The sequence below is a fragment of the Gadus macrocephalus genome, chromosome 4, assembly GCF_031168955.1.
Source record: "Gadus macrocephalus chromosome 4, ASM3116895v1".
Lineage (NCBI taxonomy): Eukaryota > Metazoa > Chordata > Actinopteri > Gadiformes > Gadidae > Gadus > Gadus macrocephalus.
The window spans coordinates 13,038,964-13,057,212 of record NC_082385.1 but is presented as its reverse complement, the minus strand read 5'-3'; the positions used below and the strand labels follow the sequence as shown (position 1 = coordinate 13,057,212).

At 42.8% G+C, this 18,249-nt stretch overlaps 1 protein-coding gene and 1 long non-coding RNA gene across 6 annotated transcripts; both read left to right on the top strand.

Annotated features, from left to right (window-relative positions):
• Positions 1 to 2,170, top strand: LOC132456130 (uncharacterized). 2 transcript variants are annotated; one of them, XR_009525383.1, is made up of 7 exons: positions 1 to 204; positions 286 to 505; positions 968 to 1,044; positions 1,134 to 1,191; positions 1,329 to 1,457; positions 1,802 to 1,978; positions 2,077 to 2,170. It is a non-coding gene; the product is annotated as an uncharacterized LOC132456130 (long non-coding RNA). The 2 variants fall into 2 exon arrangements; XR_009525382.1 differs by having other exon boundaries at positions 4 to 204; positions 286 to 402.
• A 59-nt stretch (positions 2,171 to 2,229) lies between these two features.
• trappc13 (trafficking protein particle complex subunit 13) lies at positions 2,230 to 17,944 on the top strand. Of its 4 annotated transcripts, none has more exons than XM_060050338.1 (18): positions 2,234 to 2,377; positions 2,776 to 3,371; positions 3,588 to 3,697; positions 4,270 to 4,497; positions 4,786 to 5,030; positions 5,284 to 5,636; positions 6,541 to 6,609; positions 8,908 to 9,007; positions 12,375 to 12,459; positions 12,572 to 12,699; positions 12,938 to 13,010; positions 13,365 to 13,409; positions 14,005 to 14,022; positions 15,622 to 15,755; positions 16,264 to 16,462; positions 16,916 to 17,020; positions 17,363 to 17,506; positions 17,638 to 17,944. In XM_060050338.1, exons 6-18 carry the CDS (start codon positions 5,591 to 5,593, stop codon positions 17,740 to 17,742), a joined length of 1,251 nt encoding a protein of 416 aa, XP_059906321.1. In that variant the 5' UTR covers positions 2,234 to 2,377; positions 2,776 to 3,371; positions 3,588 to 3,697; positions 4,270 to 4,497; positions 4,786 to 5,030; positions 5,284 to 5,590; the 3' UTR covers positions 17,743 to 17,944. The 4 variants fall into 4 exon arrangements, with proteins under 4 accessions (XP_059906323.1, XP_059906321.1, XP_059906322.1 ...); XM_060050337.1 differs by having other exon boundaries at positions 2,235 to 2,377; positions 16,916 to 17,016; positions 17,359 to 17,506; XM_060050339.1 differs by lacking the exon at positions 14,005 to 14,022 and having other exon boundaries at positions 16,916 to 17,016; positions 17,359 to 17,506.
• The last annotated feature ends 305 nt before the right edge of the window (positions 17,945 to 18,249 follow it).

Genomic DNA, 18,249 nt, shown 5'->3' with positions numbered 1-18,249 from the left:
ACCGTTGCTCAGGGCAACAACTCATATAACGCCTTCACGTCTCTTTAATTCGGCCCGATTCGTTCAGTGAGCAGCTGTGTAGCTACTTATGTTTTATGCCAACTACTGATGGACAGCGGAGAGAGGCCCCATCTTCATTCTCCTCACGCCAGTCCGGTCGGTCCAGCGTCCGTCTGAAACATGACTATGAAGGAAATAAACCAGGTTCGCCCTACAATATTATTGACCGTTACATTATAATTAAGCTAGCAGTTACTATCAACGAGAACGCTGTTTTCATTTAAGGTCATCTCTGAGCTAAAAAAGGAAAACTTCAATCTGAAACTTCGTGTATTCTTCTGCGAGGACAGCCTCCAGCGGCAGAGTGGCGGACCTGCTGGGGAGGCCGACGTCCGCCGCACGGTACGTAGTTAACATAGGCCTACATACATAAAAGAGACACTGCCTCGACCCGGTACGGCCACTGGGCCGCCAAATTGAGGAGGCCGAGACTGGCCTAACGATTGTAAGTGAACTGCGGTACTTCTGGATATATAAAGCACTATACCGTAGGCTACAACATTTCTCAGCCGAATTCCATTAGTCGTTTTAACATTCATATGTAGGCTAATATTGTTATATATTTGGATAAAATGTGTATGTATTATTTTTTCTTATTCTAACCCTTGAATAAAAACAACCCATCTGTTGATAAATGTAAACGTTACACTTTATAGTGCTTTTTATCCAGCGGCGTCGTTGAAGAACAAGTTTATGGTCTTTTGTTGCTAACCCCATTGTCCGTTGAAAACATCCTAAACATTTTCGAACATTGTTGTTGTTTTGTATGCGGCGCAATTTAAACAATGCCCAAAAAATGATCTTAGAAGAATCAGGAATCAACTGAACTAGGAACAACATTATTATAATACAGTGTTGTAGTAGAAAAAATAGGCCTAGTAACCACAACCCTTTCCTGCAATTTCAGAATATTGACCTGCAGGTGGAGGTAGAGATGCTGAGAGAGCACGTTAAGAAGCTACAGAAGGCCTTGTCTGAATCGCAGTAAGTGTAAAGGGCATTCAGTTTAGAGGCTTCAAACGGAAATGTCCCTAATTCACAGGCAAAATGTGCCTTTTACCACTGCTATACAGAGAACAAACGCGACGTCAGACACCTGAATCCAACAGACGAATTTCAAAACTGGAGAAGGTAATTTAATTGTGTATGCTTGTAGCCTATCACTATGCTTTGCCTTGCCCACTTCAGCTCATCAGTTTTGGGATTCCCACTGAACTGAACAGAATCAACAAACTGTTATTTATTTATTTTTCATTAAAAAAATACAGGATTTACTGGTAGGGTACAAGAAAGAGCCGGAAGAAAAATACGCATTGGTTGAGCTCAGAATGAAGGACCTGGAGACCGGCAATCTGAACCTGGAAGCTCAATTGCAAGAAAAATCTCAAGTTGTACTGGTAAAAGAAAATACTTATTTATTTCTTAGCCTCTTGGGGGCTAGGGTCAAATATATGGCCTGATAAGCCCTTTGAGACTACCTGTGATTAAAGACTATACAAACAAAAAAAATTGAATTAAAAAATGTAATCGAAATTTGAATAGGCCTACACTAGCTCATTTTTCTCAAAAAGAATTATTTGAAACTGTGCAAGGCAAAGACATGCATAAAGACACTACCGAAATGCCTGTGGACGAAAGATAGAGCTCAAAGCTACCAAATGACCAGTCACCAACGCAAGATACATGTAATGTTTGTAAGAGCGTATCTCAGACATTTTCACATCTTCTCATGTTTTCTCAGGCCTTGGAGAAGGAGCTGGAAAACGAGAAACTAAAATGCGGCGCTAGACTCAATGAAGTTCAAGATGAGTTGGCTGAGTGTTTGTCCGAAAAAGATTTTCTACTGTCCGAGAAAGAGGTCGTAGCGGAGGCGCATGAAGACACCATCAAGTCCCTGACATGCAGGCTAAAGCAACACGTACAAACGTCTACAACAATGGTCTTTAATACGTTTTTACCACATTTACTTTTCCTCACTTGACTGATTGGACTGTTGATAATTTTTCTCTTTAACAGAAATGTGTGTGTATTGAAAAAACTGGCGGTGTGCAACAAGAGCAGCTGAAAGACATTGATGAGCTCCTGGATGAATTAATCAAAGTGTCTCTTGAAAAGTGTTACGTCGGAAAAAAGTTTAGTAAAAAAAAAGTCTATATTGATTTATAGAAAATGTATTTGTGTGTTTCAGACAAAATGCGCTAAAACGCCACATGCGACACAAGAGAGGAATAGTGATTTTGGTGTACCCGGAACGTCGGTTCACCAGATCAGGATCCAGATTCAGCCCTCCTCTTCAGCGTTCCAGGAGACCATCGATGTAGGCTGGGTGATTATGTTGTATGGGAATCCTACCCATGTTGTTCAATAATGCAATAGGTCGAAAATAAAGACAGGAGACACTTTATTAATTTTGAGTGTCGATAGATTATTCAATTTTTAAGATGTTTAGCCATCATGCATACAATGCTGCATGTGCAAAGTACAATTAATCATCAGTATTTCGGAAGGTCTGTCTTTTAATGTTCTATTTTGTTGATTCTAGCTACTCTCAAACTGACGACTGTTGAATGACATAAGCCAAAGTGGATCTTGAGAACTTAAATGATTGCACTTAGTAGATCACCTCAAATATCTCTGTCACCGAAGTCTAAATGTTCCAAGTGTGTTTCATTTTTTAAAAGATTTTAGATAACTCACTGACAATTTTGGTTTCAGAGAAAGGAAGATGGGGAAGGACAAGTGACAAGCAGCAGTCTGAGGTCTGAAGCTGAAATCGCAGGAAATCAAGTTGAAGAACAGAACATAAGACCTCAGGAAAGAAGGCAGTCTGAGGTAAAGAAGGTCAAGGCATTGGAGACGAGAGTGAAAGAGATGCAACACCAGGTTGAGGAAAGCAATAACAAATTAGAAGTGCTTGAAGAAATGCTGCAAGATCTAAATGCCACTGTTTCTTACCAACCGACTCAACGACTGGATCAGATATTCTCTGATTCTAAAGCAACAGAGAGGCAAGCCTCAGGGTCGTTCGACGAAGGCTATGGATCAGGCACGGATCAGAACCTCTCGTCTATTCGTTTGGACACAGTGAAGGATCAAGAAACCAACTATAGGAGATTGAAGATCAGGTTAATGGCTTCTGATCGTCTAAGAAAAGTTTTGTCAGAGAAGGCGTCTGAGGTTGAGACCCTGCAGAATGAACGTGAACATCTCCTGTGTGATGAATCCAAGCTGGCAGACGGTCAGAGTCACGCACGCCATGACCTCATATGCCTTGACAATGCTCTTGACTCTGCCAGGAGAGAGATTGAAAGGTAGACATACCTACAATCTATTTTAATTTATATAACTATATTGTTCTAGGTTTTTCTTTGGTAGGCTGTAGCTGTAGTCTGTATTACTACAGCCTAATAAAACACATAAATTATTTTATTTTTTTTATATAACTCCAATGTATTATTTTATAATCAAAACGTACATTTAGTTTATTTTTGTATTAACTGTAATGTTTTCATTTTCCTATCTCTAAGTTTAATGATGCAAATGAAGCTGATGGAGGAATTGGACCGCAAGGAAATGGTTCAGAAGTTTGTGGTGCCGCGGGATTCCAAACTAAGAGTGTTTCCCGTCAATACCTCAAGTGAGTACTGAGTGGTCATTATGTCTGTCTGTCTGTCTGTCTGTCTGTCCGTCTGTCTGTCTGCCCACATACAAACAGGTTCTGTTCTTCGTCTGTTCTCACATCTGCTCCCTCCTCAGCAGATGGTCATGTATGGTCTAATGTGTTGAGTTCTGTGTTTGGACTGCATTATAAAGTCTTGCTCATGATCCTGCACGTCCCTCTATAGATCATAACTTGTTTGCAAGTTGAAACCATACTCTCAACCAGGGGCAATACTAGGATTTGACCATTGGAGGTGGCTTAGCCTTATGTAAGACATTTAGTCACATTTGCAATGGTTTATCATGATTCATGTAGGCTACTGGCTAGGGGAAAGGGGGACATCCAGGTCATTGATGATTTGATTGGGCAGTATGTTATACATCCGTGGGTTATATATGTATGTTTAGATATATATGTATATATCTATTGGTCTTTCAACTCCTTTCAGACTTTTCATTCAAACTATCAGTCTAACCGTTTGGATGAAGCCTAGATAAAAGTGGTTAGCTTAGGTTAGGGACAGAAATTGATATCACTTTTTGACGCAGGAACAGACTGTGGTAGTAGGACTCAGAAGGAATCCCTATCTTCTCAACTCTCCGGTGGAATGAAAAAGAAGATGAAGCAACAACCCGTTCAACAGAAGAGGAAGATGAAAATGCAAGACACCAGAACCGAACCTCTTGACAGTGTCAGTCGTCGTCCCAGAGCTATAAACATTAATAACTTGGAGCATGAAGAGGATAGCTCGTCGCTCAGGAATCCCTCCGAGCTGAGTATGTCGGCTGGAAACCCTCTTGTTTGTATACATGTCAGGCATTCATGTGTGATCGCCTGAAATGTAAATGTTTATTTCTTGTGCATTAAACTCTGTGACCTTAACTGTAATTTGATAAAGCTTATGTATTCATATGTTTTCCTGTGCACCTATTTGTTTTTTTATTTATTTTGTTCATATTCGGTATGTCAAAATAACAGTATAGAATAAACATACAAATACAACAGTTATATTTAGGGTTACGCTTAGAAAAAACAAACACATTTGTCCATATTTGTAACCACAGACACAGAGACCCTGAGGTTGAGAAGTAACAGCCTTCAACGCAGCAACCTCAACACAAACCAGTACCATCACCCTTCACATGGTTCCTCACGATGGTCCACCAACCCTTCCAGGAGCCCCAGTCTCACGCAAGAGGATATCGGCCTTCAGCGAATCGTAGCAGAGGTCAAAGGGTTGACCTACGGGATTTCACGGGTTCTACGCGAAGCCCACGATGGAGGAAGTCCCGGTAACTCGCGGTCAAGCGTGAGTGCTGCCCATCATTTTTCATTCTCGAATGGGTTGCGTACTCTTACTGGCACTTCCTGCCAACAAACGCTAATATGTTGTGTCAGTATATGTTTAAAAAATGGCACTATTAACTGTTAACATTATGTTCTTGTTTATGATATACAATATATATATATATTTTTTTTTTTAATGGTTATTTTGAAATGTGTCAGGAATGTAGATTATATTTTGGCCTTATGTATGTTGATTTGCCCACCTATGTTTGCAGGATCCTTACTCTGAGAACGTGAAGCTGAACAAAATAATCAAGACCTTAAAAATGGAGAAGTCAAGCAACAAGACGATCGTTTTTGAGGCTGTTAAACGACTTCAGAGGGTCAACCAACGAAAACTGGAACGGCTTTGTGATTAGTTAATAAAATAAAGTTAGAATAAACGTAAGCAACCACGCTGACTATTGTTGCTTCGCGCTTCCCGTAGCCAGCTGTTGTGCTACTGCTAGGCTGACTGCTGCTAGCTAGCTAGCTGTACAATCTAACTATTTAGCAATAACAACACACAAGATCACCGGGAAAATGGAGGTCAATCAAGCAAAACAGGAGCATCTACTTGCATTAAAAGGTGGTTTATCACAGGATCCCACATACATACTTCTTGCTACTGCTATGTTATGTTGTTAGCTGCTATATGTACAAGCTAAAGACACTTCTCTCCGACCACAGACATCTGCCGTTGTTTAGTTAGGTTGACTTATTCAGAGCTTTAGATGGTTCCGCTGTGATACTCCGAGACCCCGTGCTTTATGATAAGATGCACGCAAATCATACGCGCTGAACAATACATCTAGCATGCTAACACAACCAAAAGCCAAACCAAAATACGGAGGAAGTATGTGCTTCAAGCTGTTCAAATATATAATATAACACGATTGACGAGCGTAGAATAACTGCACAGTTAACCGTCTGTATCAACAAACAATGTTAAAGGGATGATCCCGTAGATGACATGTAAATATATCTGTTAAGTCACTATCCTTCGCAGAATTAAGTAACAATGGGGATTTAGCGTATGGCCCATTGATAAAAGCCCTTGCATTGCAGTAATATGAATGTTATGAAGTTGGCGAAAACTTATTGGACCAATGTGTTTCCCACACGAATCACTCAACCCACACAGAACATGCAAATCCGTTTGAACTCCTTGACCACACATACATACGCACCTCTATGTGTATAGATACATGCATATAAACTATCTCGCTCCCTACTTGTCCGCACAGACTAGTTCAGGGCAAATAGCCTTACCATCTGGAAATGCATGTGCCTTCTAATATTTCTACCAGCTAGGAAAGAGACATGTTCCAGAATTCCGGGTAATAAATCACATGAAAGGTTGTTTGAGGGCAAGCCAACCTAATAGAGAAATAACTGTCATTTTAATGACACACAATCCATTTTTATCTAAAAATACATGTTTACTGACTAACATGTTTGTTGTGGTTGTTATTATTATTTATTTTTTACAGTGATGCGGTTGACAAAACCCACTCTCTTCACAAACATGCCAGTGACATGTGAAGATCGAGACCTTCCAGGTAAGTCAAGTTCACGTTGGCTAGAATCCAAGTCACTCATCCATTTTTGATGCAGCATTTGGAACAAGTTAGTTAGCTTTCAGGGTGCGAATGGGTGTATGAATGGTTGTAAGTGCCTTTGGACAAAAGCGTCTGCCTAATTCCCTGAATACACATATAATTTGGTTTGATGAAGCTGATAACTGTTCCTGAAAACGACGTCCCTGCTTTAATATCCCAGAAAAAATCTCTGATCCATTATTATATTTTTACAAATCTTTGAAATATCCCATATAGATCCGTGATGGTGTCTAATAAATGATTTGGTCGCATCAATAATTTATTTTATTTAGCAGTTCTATTCCTAAACGCTTACTGAAGCTATTCAATGGTAAATCAACACCCCACCTCACATCTAAGAGATCTGGAAGGCTGCCAGAGGAAGAAACCCAAGTTTGAGGAGAGTGAACACTGTTTGTGTTTCTGTCCGTCTGACCCCGTCCAACCACAGCAATGTGATCAGGGTTGGTTACCAAGCCATAACTCACCCCAGACACTTCTGGGTAAGGAGGAGCACTATTAATAAAAGAGGAGGGAGAGAGATAAGGGATAGTCCTCTCACACTGGAAAACAAATAGGAATTTAGTAATGAGGATGTTTGTTGCTTTCTGTGTTTGCTTGCATATGCAACCGCCATCATGCATAATGGAGGTTTATGACCAGTAACCTCAAAAGAAGAAAATCATGTCAACAAATTTGTTTAGTAATCGTTGCTAGGCCCTGTAATTTACCTTGCAACAGATCAGGTGTTGTTTGTGCATGGGCGCTACATGAATCACAGCTGCTGCAGCACTTCCATGCATGTCTGAGGGCAAGCTGGTGTACTGCCACCCTATCATCTGACTGCTGCATGTCTTCAAACGCAATCCCCTACCCTGGAGATTTTCAAACCAGGCGTCAGTGCTCAGCACCTTGCCATGGAGCATTGGCTGCCAAGGCACACTCCAGCACATAGTTATATCTGATTGTTGGCTGTTTCAACCAGCACTTCACCTTGGGTGGTTATGTGCCGGAAATACTCCTTGATCCATCAGACCATAGAATTTGCAGTCAACCAATCACATTGACAGCACTCTTTTTTCAAATCAAAACTAACTGCACCAATCGTTGATTGAAAAGCTGACTCCCACTTTATTTGGACATTTCTGTTATTTTGGCAGCTAAAGTTCTGCACATATTGTTTCTTATTTATGTAGGTCTCAGTGGGCCCCAGGGGCTGGGAGTCCAGCTCTAAGGGGCCCTGGCCTACATACATTTGAGGAAGGCTTGCAATATTGGCTTCATTGGCTACTAGGAACGTGATGTAGCTATATACAGTTGATACTGACATCGTGTTGAAAGTCGGTTACAGTTTCATAGGCCTAGTTACATTTCCGTTGTCGTTTCTGTTTTATGGGTCATCGGTAGAGTTTGGTTGTCTACATAGGATCCTTCTTAACCGCCCGGATGCAGTTGGCATCATCCATAACCAAGGGGCCATTTCCTACCTTGGTTAAAAAGGTAATGTGAGAAGGGAAATGTGTTAGCCTTAGATCCTCCATCTGAATTCAGTGTGAGCTGCTTTGGATAGTAAGTCAATAGTTCATCATTTAATTGTCCGTAATGACTTTAGAGTTAATTTAAATAATAGCTTTTTTTTTCTTTTAATTCCCTGTTCCCCTAAAGGTTGAGCTGTAGTAACGTGAGATGACAAACTGTGATGAATGGGTTCTGATTTAGACCTGAGCATTCTAGAGCACCCTACTGTGCTTACAACGAGGGTCGCATTCAAAGATTTATTGCAATTCTTTACTTTGTCGTCTTGTTGGCTAGTCTACTCCTGCTCTGCAAGAGTAGAGAACCTTTCACGCAATCAGTTTCCGACCCTCCTTGGTTATTTCCGTCTGACCCCCCTCTGGATGGCTACTCATAGGTGGGCTAGAGTCCACCTATTTCACCATGGTCGGACAGACGTGTGTGGTTGTCAAAGGCGAAAATCCGGTACAGGCAACCAACACATCTAGGGGGACTTCAGATAGTGTTGTGAACATATCCACCTATAAACCATTTCCCTATTCAGTTTTAAAGGTTCTCATGTGTGGAGTATTCATATTTATATTGTTACTGTAGTTTATTATTGTTCACCATTAACGCACGTAGTTAATGCAGAGATGCCAATGTTTTGGAATGAAATAGTGTTCGCTGTGCTTTTTCTCAATAACAACCATAAAGTTTTCACACGTCATGGTGAGAAGATGATCTGTTTGTGTGCCTTCCCAGGTGATTTATTTAGTCAGCTCATGAGGACGGACCCGTCCACCATCAAAGGGGCTGAGGCGCTGATGCTGGGAGAGATGCTCACGCTACCACAGAACTTTGGGTAATCATTGCTGCCAATAAAGTTCAGCAGACCCTTATTCTGCTGCTTAATCAGCATTCACTGTGTAAACATTAGGGATGGGCAAAATGATTATTTTCCGGGAACTAGTTCTTTCAGTTCAGTTCACTATAACGATTCGTTTGTTTGATTCGTTACGTCAGATTACGTCATTTGACAGGGAATCTCACAGGTGTCTGCCCCCCCCCAGCGAGATGGCCCTGAGCATAATTTAAAGGTTGGGTATGGGATTTGCAAAATGCCAGCAGATTTTGAAAATACACAACTCAAATGGTCCTACCCCCTCTCCTTCAACGCTGACTCTGACTCCACCCATTCCAAGTACATGGACGCGCAATCATGCACGAGCGAACACAGATGCGCGAGAGCGAGTCATTTGCTAGTTAGCTAGCTCCAGTAGCTACCGCAGGATAACAACAAACAGAAGCTTGCTCTGGGTCACGAGGTTTGAGTACGTGCACGAAGCGGTCGCGCGCGGGGCGCGGGCGCGGGGGAGGGAGAGTGCAGTACGACCGTTTGATTGACGTACTTACTGTCCAATGCAACTCGGTGGCTCTGGAAATCATTGGCTGGAGTTTTTCGAGCCCTGCCCGTTCCACAGATGATTGAGTTGTTTAATTTTCATGTCAGTACTTCTAACTCAGTAGCTGTAAGTGGGTTATGATAAGGATTAAGTAATTTTGCAAAAATTGCCAAAAAAGCGAATTCCATACCCAACCTTTAAAGGTCCCATGACATGAAAATCTCAATGTATGAGGTTTTCTAACATAAATATGAGTTCCCCTAGCCTGCCTATGGTCCCCCAGTGGCTAAAACTTGCGTTTGGTGTAAAACGAGCACTAGCTGTTCTGCTCGCCTTTGAAAAAACGGAGGCTCAAGCGCGCTGATTTGGAAATCTGTGCTCATGACGTCATGAGGAATCTCAGCTCCTCCCCTTACTCTGCCTGGCCCGCCCAGAGACGTTGGCCCGCCAATGAGACTCGACCGTGCGAGCGCCACATGTGTGTGTGTGAATACACACTGTAACGCAAGTGTTTCTTGTCGGTTCTTTGACGTGTCTTGTATTTCCACAACGAGACTGTCGTGGGGGTTATCTAAGCCATGGTTGAGAAGGAATTGGGGGAAAGGAACTTTGGTTTGACTCGCTGAAGTACATGAACTGCGACATGCCGCCGGTTGCCGCGAGGCACCATCGCCCGGCAGCGGGCAGCCGGCCGCAGGCAGCGCGCGGTTCAGTCGACTTCAGGTTGATGTGAAAGTGGAAGAACCAGAGACGTCGCAGAACCCGACAAAGTCGTTTGTGATTCATAATATCGTCTGGAGGCGCACACAATATGTTATATGATATAGATATCTATGTATTATATGATATTATTTAGATATAGAGCTCCAGGACTGTAATGCAAGTGACTCGAGACACGAGACTCGTATTGGGGGTTATCTCAGCCAAGGTTGAGAATGAATTGGGGGGAAGGAACTTTGGCTTTGACTCCCTCAAGAACATGAACCACGACAAGGAGGAGAAAGGGATCTTTGCCGGGCAGCGCTTATGCACCTCCGCGGGGCTCAAGCGGGAGACATTCGCCGCCAACAATCCCTTTCTCCTCCATGTCGTGGTTCATGTTCTTGAGGGAGTCAAAGCCAAAGTTCCTTCCCCCCAATTCATTCTCAACCTTGGCTGAGATAACCCCCAATACGAGTCTCGTGTCTCGAGTCACTTGCGTTACAGTCCTGGAGCTCTATATCTAAATAATATCATATACATAGATATCTATATCATATAACATATTGTGTGCGCCTCCAGACGATATTATGAATCACAAACGACTTTGTCGGGTTCTGCGACGTCTCTGGTTCTTCCACTTTCACATCAACCTGAAGTCGACTGAACCGCGCGCTGCCTGCTGCCGGCTGCCCGCTGCCGGGCGATGGTGCCTCGCGGCAACCGGCGGCATGTCGCAGTTCATGTACTTCAGCGAGTCAAATCAAAGTTCCTTTCCCCCAATTCCTTCTCAACCATGGCTCAGATAACCCCCACGACAGTCTCGTTGTGGAAATACAAGACACGTCAAAGAACCGACAAGAAACACTTGCGTTACAGTGTGTGTATTCACATTGATGTGGACGTTGAAGAACCAGGAACGTCGGAGAACCCAACGCGGTCGTTTGAGATTCATAATATCGGCTCACACAGCTTTTGGCCGTGATAATATATATTATATGATATAGATATCTGTGTAGGCTATATGATAATATTTAGATATAGAGCTCCAGGACTCCCGTGTGTTCTAGAATATTTACAGAACACGGCTAAAGGCTGTGTGCGGCTCGCCATTGCGATACATCCACTGTAAACAGAGCGCATGGTGGCTGCAAGCTGCTCAGGGCCACACCCCCACCCTCCTCCTTGACACGCCCACCGAAACAGCGCATTTGGGGGAAGCTCAATGTGCGACTGGCTCTGAGTGGCTGTAACTCTGCACCACGGCTGAATTTAGGGAACGTCTTTGAATACTGTGTTAGTTGCCCACTAATACCTATATTAAAGAATACATAAAATAGCATGTCATGGGACCTTTAAGCGATGTCTAGGCTCTACCCCCCGTGAAAATCGACAAAATATACTATATAGCATAAGCAAATGTCCCACCAATATTTATACCACTTGCTTACTCTCTATATGTCATTCATGGTTTTATATTTATAATTTTTATTTTACTTTACATTTAATTCTTCATAATTCAGGCATTACAGAACTTTCATGGTCATAAATAAAAAATACGAACTGCAGTTTGATTTCTTTGTTTGTTCTTGAATTGACGTAGAATGGAGCAAAGGCTCCTGGGATTGGGAAATGCGTTTATCCAATAAACAGGGGGTCAAGTCTATTTTCGGAAATGTAGGGGGATATATGAGTGGCCCCACGTCGAATGGTATGACCCAAGATACGTCAGACAGAGAAAGCGCGCAAATTCGATGGTACCACCTTGTCATTTGTTTACCCAGGTGCCATGGCAACACCATTGCTACCTTTCATTGGCTGAATCTTTGAGAACGTTGTAGACTCAATCGATGAAAGGTCGCGGGGAGACGAAGCTCTGTTCGTTTGTATATTTTATTTACGTGACCATATTTTTGTTTTATGTTAAAAAAAAAGAATCAAAGAACCAGTTCTTCTTGTTTTGGGGAACAAGTTCTTGTCGTTCACGTTCGGGATTCGTTCGTTGTGAACGAATCGGTCGCGACCGACCCATCCCTAGTAAACATCCATATTAGGACTTCCCCTGATTTGAAAATTCACTTTTGTACCGCCTATAACAACATGTTGTTTTCCTGATGTGCTCTGCAGAAACATCTTCCTGGGCGAGACCTTCTCGTGTTACATCAGCGTGCACAATGACAGCACCAAGGTGGTGAAAGACATCCTGGTCAAGGTACTGTACTAGAGGGAGGCCGGCCTATTCAAAGCATGCAGAGGTGGAGGTGTTGGGGCTCTGCCTTGGCTGTGAGGTAGCTTCTCTCCGTCATCTTGTTGTTCTCCTCCAGGCCGACCTTCAGACCAGCTCCCAGAGACTCAGCCTCTCGGCCTCCAACTCAGCCGTCACAGAACTCAAACCTGAATGCTGTATAGATGATGTCATCCACCACGAAGTCAAAGAGATCGGGACTCATATGTACGTCTACTTATAGCATAGCTTGTGTTAGGCTGCTTATGTTATGAGACTAAACCGAGACCTCTTAAGTCTCTGTTCCCATCTGTCCTGCTGGTGTTTCCAAGTGTCGTCTTTGTCAGATTTATTTATTTTTTAAAAATGTGTGCATGTGTCTGTATTTATCTCCACTGGTGTCTTTGCACTGCCTTAAGGGCCCTGAAAAGCGACCTAAAAACGTTTAGTTTTCTCTCTTCTCCAGCCTGGTGTGTGCGGTCAGCTACACCACCCAGTTCGGGGAGAAGCTCTACTTCAGGAAGTTTTTTAAATTCCAGGTGAACGACAACTTTTATTATTAATTTTCTATTTCATTGTGACAATTCCTCTAAATGGTAGCAAACAAAACTATTTGGACCATGGTCAAAGCGTCCGGAATCTCGCAGGCCCATCACAAAGAGTCTAAAAGCAATTAACATGCGGGTGATCCTCAACCTTCTTCTCTAAGTCCACCTGCAACCGCAACGCCCTCGACTCCGTCAGCATTCATCCAGGGAGTTCGGGGCTTTTCTTGGCTCTCAACAATCCCTATCAGTTCACCGTGCAAACCTCCCTTCTGATCCCGGTTCTCGATGGAGGGTGAAGTCAGGGAGAGAAGCTCCTCATTCAGCTTGCAATCTATCTTCCTCCAGGTCCTCAAGCCGCTGGACGTGAAGACCAAGTTCTACAACGCCGAGGTAAGCCTGTCCTGGCGGCTGGCCAAACTCGCCGGCCGAACATCACCTCTTGTCTTGTTAACAGCAATATAATATGAAGCGCTAGCCGGCGACGTCAATAGGGCCGCATGCCCGAGAATAGAATACCAACACATTGCGTTGCCTGTGTGTGTTGTCGTTCCTGCTAAAGGGCAGCATTGAATGGCACAGAGGTTATGGCAGCGGTATAAATACCCTGCTTCATATCATATTGCGAAGCCCATCGGGTGCAACTCTTTCTCAACGTAGACGTCCTCTGAGACCCTTTGAAAACCTTTTCATCTCCCGAAGGAAGCTGCCAAAACCAAAGTTGAGCCTGGGATGGTTGTTAGGACTTTAGTCAACGATATGTATTGTTTAAAACACACACACATGTTGAACTAACTGTAGGAATCCCTTTTAGACATAGTTGTATAGGAGATAAAGAGATTTTTATCGTGTAGATCATGCAATCTTTTCCTTGTTTACGTCATGTTCATTTGGCATTTTTGTTTTATATAGAATGCAAATATGTGTTGTCATTTTCATTGGCATGTAACTTCATTCATTTCTATGTCTTGTTTTTTTTTTCCATTAGAGTGACCTCAGTTCTGTGGTAATTGATTTCTGTTTTCATCACTTAACATTTGCTTTTTTTCTAATCCTTTTGCTGATACCGCTGTGAGGGTTGGCATTTACCTCTGTGGCCAGTAAGAAGGAGCCAACCGCTCAACAATGGAAATCAATTTATCATTAGAGCCATGAACAAAATGTAATACAAGAGCAATGTAAATAAACATTATATATATGTATATATATATAATATGTACATTTAGCTTTATTTAAATATGTAAATATTTAGCTTTTAACTTTATTTGACATTAATCGATTTTTGACCATCCATCGTGATTGATTTTCCATTGTTTTGCCGTTGCTCTTTCTTTGGATGTTTATGCTTCCTGGCTAACTCTTCCCAAACAGGGACATGTGTGGCTACGGGCTGATTGTGGAGGCTGGGAGTGAATGTGAGATCTATCAATAATCTTGGATTGGGTATCAGTGGATGATCTTCCATTTCTAATGAGCGGTTTGAAACAATTTAGAGGGTTTCTTTTTTGTCAATGAATATCAAGATTAATTCAATTCTTATCATTTCAATGAAATAACGATTGCATTTAACCATTCATCAGTTCAATTCAAAACGTGTCGATTTAACACAGAGATTTCAACGTGACACCTTTTGGTGGGAGTGGTTTGGCTTCCGTTTGTCCTTAACACAGAGGTAGCAATGTGCCCGGTCCCTCCTAATTCACACAGTGTGACTGGCAGGCATGAACTAATCTCTGCTTCTCTCGCTCAACAACTCACTGTATGTATACTATATGCTAGAGGTTGCACTGCAGTGTGGACCAGCCAGTCTCCCCAGCCCTTGTCTCTGCAGAGGAGAGGAGGAGGGGCTGGAGCTCAGAACATTGAACATGTGTAGAATAGATTATTTTTTTCATTTTCATTGGAGCATTGTCGTCAAACTCGAGTGAGCTGAGATCTAAGATGTGACGCTAGGCTGTATCTGAGGCCATTCAATTGGTTGGGTGTGGAATAATGTAGCATTCACACAGACATGAACCAACAGCTGCATGTCAGACGTCATGTTTGACAGCAGATTGCTGATGTTTCAGTCATCATCTAGACATTAGACAGAATTGGATTATTTCTGATTCAATTATGATGAGATTATTTCTGAGGCATTTGCTTGATTTATAAATTAATAAATTAAAAAAAAAAAACATAAATAAATTGTAGGCATTGACGACGCCTTTGTATGACTTGCTGACAGGTATCATTAGCTGTTGTGCAACCCCTACTGTATACCTTTCTGGTCTGCAATAGACTAACCACACCCTTAAAAGCATACTAAGCACACCTACAGTACATGATATACTTCCTGAACTGCCTTTTAGTTAGGACAATAGTTCACCCCATGTGTAAAACGATTAACTACACTCCAATCCCTCAATTAGCAAGTATTGTACTTCACATTTTCTCACATGCCTCACTTGACATCGCACACTTCAGATATCACACCTCAAGGCTGTGTGTTTCTCAGTGTGGCACGCAGCCGTTATGTATCACTGTTCAAGGCAGTTCATAAAACAAAGCTAGTTTAAGTGAATGACCCCCCTCCTGCCCCCCCCCCCCCCCACACCGGCCCCAGACAGATGAGGTGTTCCTGGAGGCCCAGATCCAGAACATCACCACCTCGCCCATGTTCATGGAGAAGGTGTCCCTGGAGCCCTCCATCATGTACAACGTGACGGAGCTCAACACCGTGGAGAGCGGGGAAGAAGGGTGACAACTTCATGCTCTCAGCTTCCTGCCTTTCTCTACGTCCATCCATCTGTCTTTCTGTCTGTTAGGGTGTCTAGCTAAATAACCGACAAGGAAGTCTTGAAGTCTTGAAGTCGTCGTCAGTGTTGGCATACTTATTCTACTACTGCTGCTGTTGTCGTAAATAATACAAATTGCCAGTGCATGCACACTTATTTTGTCCGTATTATATTTCTATCTTTGTGATTCATGGGGTTAGGCTGCACTGCCCAGTTGTTTTGGTTTGGCCTGATACGAAAAGAATGGAAAACGACCGCTGTGCTACTTTGAACTTCTTTTAGATGTGCTCCGTTCAAACCAAACCATTCAATACACTTTTTTTATTGGCGCCACAAATATGATCAGGAATTCTCTGTCCAATAAATATAAAAAGCATGAAGCTCAAAGCACACAGGGCTTCATACTTTGTATATTTATTTAATATTTCTTCCTTTTTTTTGTGGCTGGCTGGTCCTTTCCCTCGGTGCAGCGAGTCCACGTTCGGCAAGATGTCGTACCTGCAGCCCATGGACACACGTCAGTACCTGTACTGCCTGAAGCCCAAGCCCGAGTACGCCGAGAAGGCGGGCGTCATCAAGGGCGTGACGGTGATCGGCAAGCTGGACATCGTGTGGAAGACCAACCTGGGGGAGCGCGGCCGGCTGCAGACCAGCCAGCTGCAGCGCATGGTACTAGGACCCCTGCTGTTTCGACAGACACTCACCTGGTGCCCCAGGGGGGCTTAACCCAGAAAGGAGCCCCTGGGAGCAGGGGGCTTCAAATGAACGTTATTGGAGAGAAACCCCATATCGTTAGCCTCATAGCATAATTGCCTGTGTCATATTTTGTCCAGATTGTGATATATAACCTACCTCTTCTCTCCTAATGCGGCTGATTCACTGTGCCTCATTGGCTATATCCTTAGCCAATCAGATTGCTTTTGACATTCCATAATCACTCATCTATTTGACCTGATGCTATGAGGCTAACAATATGTATATTCTTCGCCGTCGTTTTCGTTGTTGGCGTCGAGTTCTTGACAAATATCTAAAATAAGCATGCAGTGCATATCTAAAACATATGTACTCCCTGTGAGTTGGTTCAGAGTAGGTTCTGAGGTGTCTTGTCTCTCTTTCCCTAAGGCTCCGGGCTATGGGGACATCAGGCTGTCTCTGGAGATGATTCCTGACACCGTGAACCTTGAGGAGCCCTTTGACATCATCTGCAAAATCACCAACTGCAGGCGAGTGTCCCTTTTGTGAACTCAAGCATTGGTCCTCTTTGACGAAGATGGCACTATCTTAAAGGGGCCCCGTTTTACCGCTAGGTATGTGGTAGATTATTTAAAAATGTATTTAACAATGCATTCGCTTGTGACGTCACAAGTGGGATTTCTTCAAGTTTTCTTGGTAGGTCAACTCAACAGTCATTACAGTCCGTCGAACACTGAAAAAACGTTGAAAAAGTGTTGGGTTGTCGAACAGCCTGAACCGGGGTCGTGGTCTATGTTGCTTGGGGCAGTGAGGCCAGTGAACCAGCGGCTACAACGGTTTTGTGTGTTGTCTGACTGTGCTGTGTGTTACAGTGAGCGGACGATGGACCTGGTGCTGGAGATGTGCAACACAAGGTCGGTCCACTGGTGCGGCGTGTCGGGCCGACAGCTGGGGAAGGTGGGCCCCAGCGCCTTCCTGTCCCTACCGCTGAAGCTCCTGTCCTCCGTCCAGGGCCTGCAGGTAAGGCTGCGTCCGGTCGCTGTTTTCAGAGTTTTGAAGCGGCCAAGAGCTGGAGCCACATTTAATATGGATGGTTTTGGAAGTTCTCCGATGCCTGATTATTGTTTATCTTTTTTATGTTTCTTATTTAGAGTATCTCTGGACTGCGGCTCACTGATACCTTTCTGAAGAGGACTTATGAATATGATGATATAGCGCAAGTCTGTGTGGTTTGTCCATTTATGAATGAGAGCTAGTATTTTGTTTTATTCAATGTTATTCACATATTTAATTTGATTGGACCAAATTTGCATTTCCGTGTCTTGTCTTTGTCTTGGCTTGTTATATATTTGCACATCGAAAGATAACAAGGTTTTGTTGTAAGGTTTCCATGCTTTTCTTGTAATATAAACATAAATCTTTATTATTAATTATTTGAATAAAAACCACTCAAATCTGTTATGTGTCTACAAAGTGTTGGATGAAACTGAAATAGCTTACGTTTCTTGGAGGACTTACACAGAGGAAGACAATTATCTTGACCAGAGTAGAAATTGATGATATATTTCCCACATCTACAGTCTCATTAAGTTTAGGGGTTAAACCACTGCTCTGCCATTGTCATGCTGTGTGTTAGAAATGCCGATCTTCAGTATGCAGATTCTTAATGAAATGACCAGAAAATCTTGCTTGAGGCCAGAAGTACTTCAGTATAATTTTTTAGAAAAAAAAATGCTATTGAGAAATGTTGCAGTTGAGAATCG